Source organism: Gekko japonicus, unplaced genomic scaffold, assembly GCF_001447785.1.
Source record: "Gekko japonicus isolate JY-2015 unplaced genomic scaffold, Gekko_japonicus_V1.1 scaffold880, whole genome shotgun sequence".
NCBI classification, from domain to species: domain Eukaryota; kingdom Metazoa; phylum Chordata; class Lepidosauria; order Squamata; family Gekkonidae; genus Gekko; species Gekko japonicus.
In genome coordinates this window covers 537,077-538,982 of record NW_015170917.1, presented here as the reverse complement: position 1 = coordinate 538,982, position 1,906 = coordinate 537,077, and the positions used below count along the sequence as shown (strand labels likewise).

The window sequence follows — 1,906 nt, the reverse complement described above, 5'->3', positions numbered from 1 at the left end:
GGAGGAGGCGGGTGGGGTTGATCGAGCGGGGGGGGGGAGGAGACGGAGGAACCGGCGGGATGGGGGGAGAGCTTACCTGCTCCTGCTGGTTCCTCCTCCACCTGCTCAGTTTGGAGCTCCCCCCCGCGAGTTTCGCGGGTCTTATTTCTTGTCTATATATCTAATAGCCAAGTTGCCCCCTCCGTGCGGATATCTAAATCTGCACATTGGGGGCACTTGGGGGGCAGAGAGATTTTCCTGAACACTTGGAGCAGTCCCCAGGTGTGCAGAAAAATCTAAAAAGTTAAAAAAACTATAGAGTGAATACTTAAATCCCCCCAAAAGTAAAAAAGTGTTCCCTGCGCATGCGCAGAGAAAGCCCTGGCAACTGTCTCACCACCGCTGCCTGGGGGGGGGACAGGAGAACGCTTGGTGGGCCAGCCTTGCGGGGAAAGGGAAGGGGGAAGAAAGCTCAGCGGGCTGGCAGCTGTGATCCGTTCAGGCCTCACTGCCGCTCGGGAGGGGGGTGGAGGGAGAAAGCTTGGCGGGCCGGCCTCGCCACCAATGGGGGGAAAGGGATGGGGAAGCTTAACGGGCCGGCAGCTGTGTGCCGTTCAGGCCTCACTGCCGCTTGGGGGGGTGGAGGCAGAAAGCTTGGCGGGCTGGCCTCAACTACGTTGATTCTGGGGGGCAGGGGAGGGAGAAGGCTGAGCTCACCTGCTGCCGCTTCTCCTGCTTCTGCAGGCGGGGAGCAGTGGGGAATACTTCCCCTCCCTGCGAGTATCGCGGTTCCCACTTCTTGTAACATTTCTAATAGCTAAACACACTTACCTATTTTGACCCTTCCTCTTTCAGGTCCTTCTCCCATTACCAGAATATTTGCTGGTTTCTGAAAAACAAGAAATACAATTTTTAATTGATCAACACTTGATGAGACATTAAACTTAATTTTCTCAATGCATCAACAGTTTACTATGTTCAGAACACAGTATCACTTCTGCTCTCTGATGCACCAATTAAAATTGAACTGAAATCTGTGTATATTTCTTTCTCCCAAAAAACTGTTTTCATCTAATTGTATGTACAAAAACACTTTACGATAATTAAAACCTATGTTAACAGACCGTAGATGCTTGCAATGCAAGTCAACATGTTTATGATAGGAAGCATGTTTTTTGTAGTTATGCCATCTGCAATTCATCAGTGTGAACAAGAGAACTGGCCCAAGTACCCTGCACTTATTGGAACAGAGAACAGAAATGCTAGTGCAGTAAATAAGACTTAAGGACTTCAGTAACATCATATGATTTGTGGGAACTCTTCTACAATACCATAAATGGAAGGAAAAGGAAAATGCAACTGAAAACTTAAAGTGGTTTTAAACAGAAAAGTGAACACTCAAACATTTAAAAGTATTGCAGGTGTCATCTCTCCCTATTTAAGTAGTGGGTGCCAAAGTTCTAATTCTAAAACGCACTCCCTTAGTGTATGGCTGATGGAACTGCTCCTCAGCATATATCGCCACCAATCAGAAGGCAAAGCCCGGGTCCCGCCTACACCACAACTGCTGCGACTGTGTACCTCACCGGATGCCATTTTCATTTTGCTCGATGAAGAGGATTACGAGGGCACTATTGATTTGGTGACCTGCCTTCCCCAGCGCCCACTCAAACATGGGCAACGGCGGCAGCCTCCACTCGCCCGCCTAGCCTCCCGCCCGCAATCCTGGCCTGGCGACTGGCCTTCAGGCGATCGCCTCGCTCCCCCTCACACACTCCAGGACCGGCGAGTGGTGGCTCTGGCCTTCGGGCACCTGAGTCACCCCCCTCACACAGTCCCAGCCCGGCGAAATGACTTGCCCACCTACCACCCTCCCGGCCCCCCGAAATGGTGGCTCCGGCCTCCAGCCGCCCGCCTCGCCCCTCCC

The 1,906-nt window shown here is 51.7% G+C and overlaps 1 protein-coding gene across 2 annotated transcripts in view; it reads right to left on the bottom strand.

Annotated features, from left to right (window-relative positions):
• Positions 1–1,906, bottom strand: part of CDK19 (cyclin-dependent kinase 19) — a 236,930-nt gene that overhangs the window by 77,072 nt on the left and 157,952 nt on the right. For both annotated transcript variants that reach the window (XM_015418762.1, XM_015418763.1), the window contains one exon: positions 811–868. In XM_015418762.1, coding sequence (XP_015274248.1) covers positions 811–868 — 58 coding nt within the window. The remainder of the gene's footprint in view (positions 1–810; positions 869–1,906) is intronic.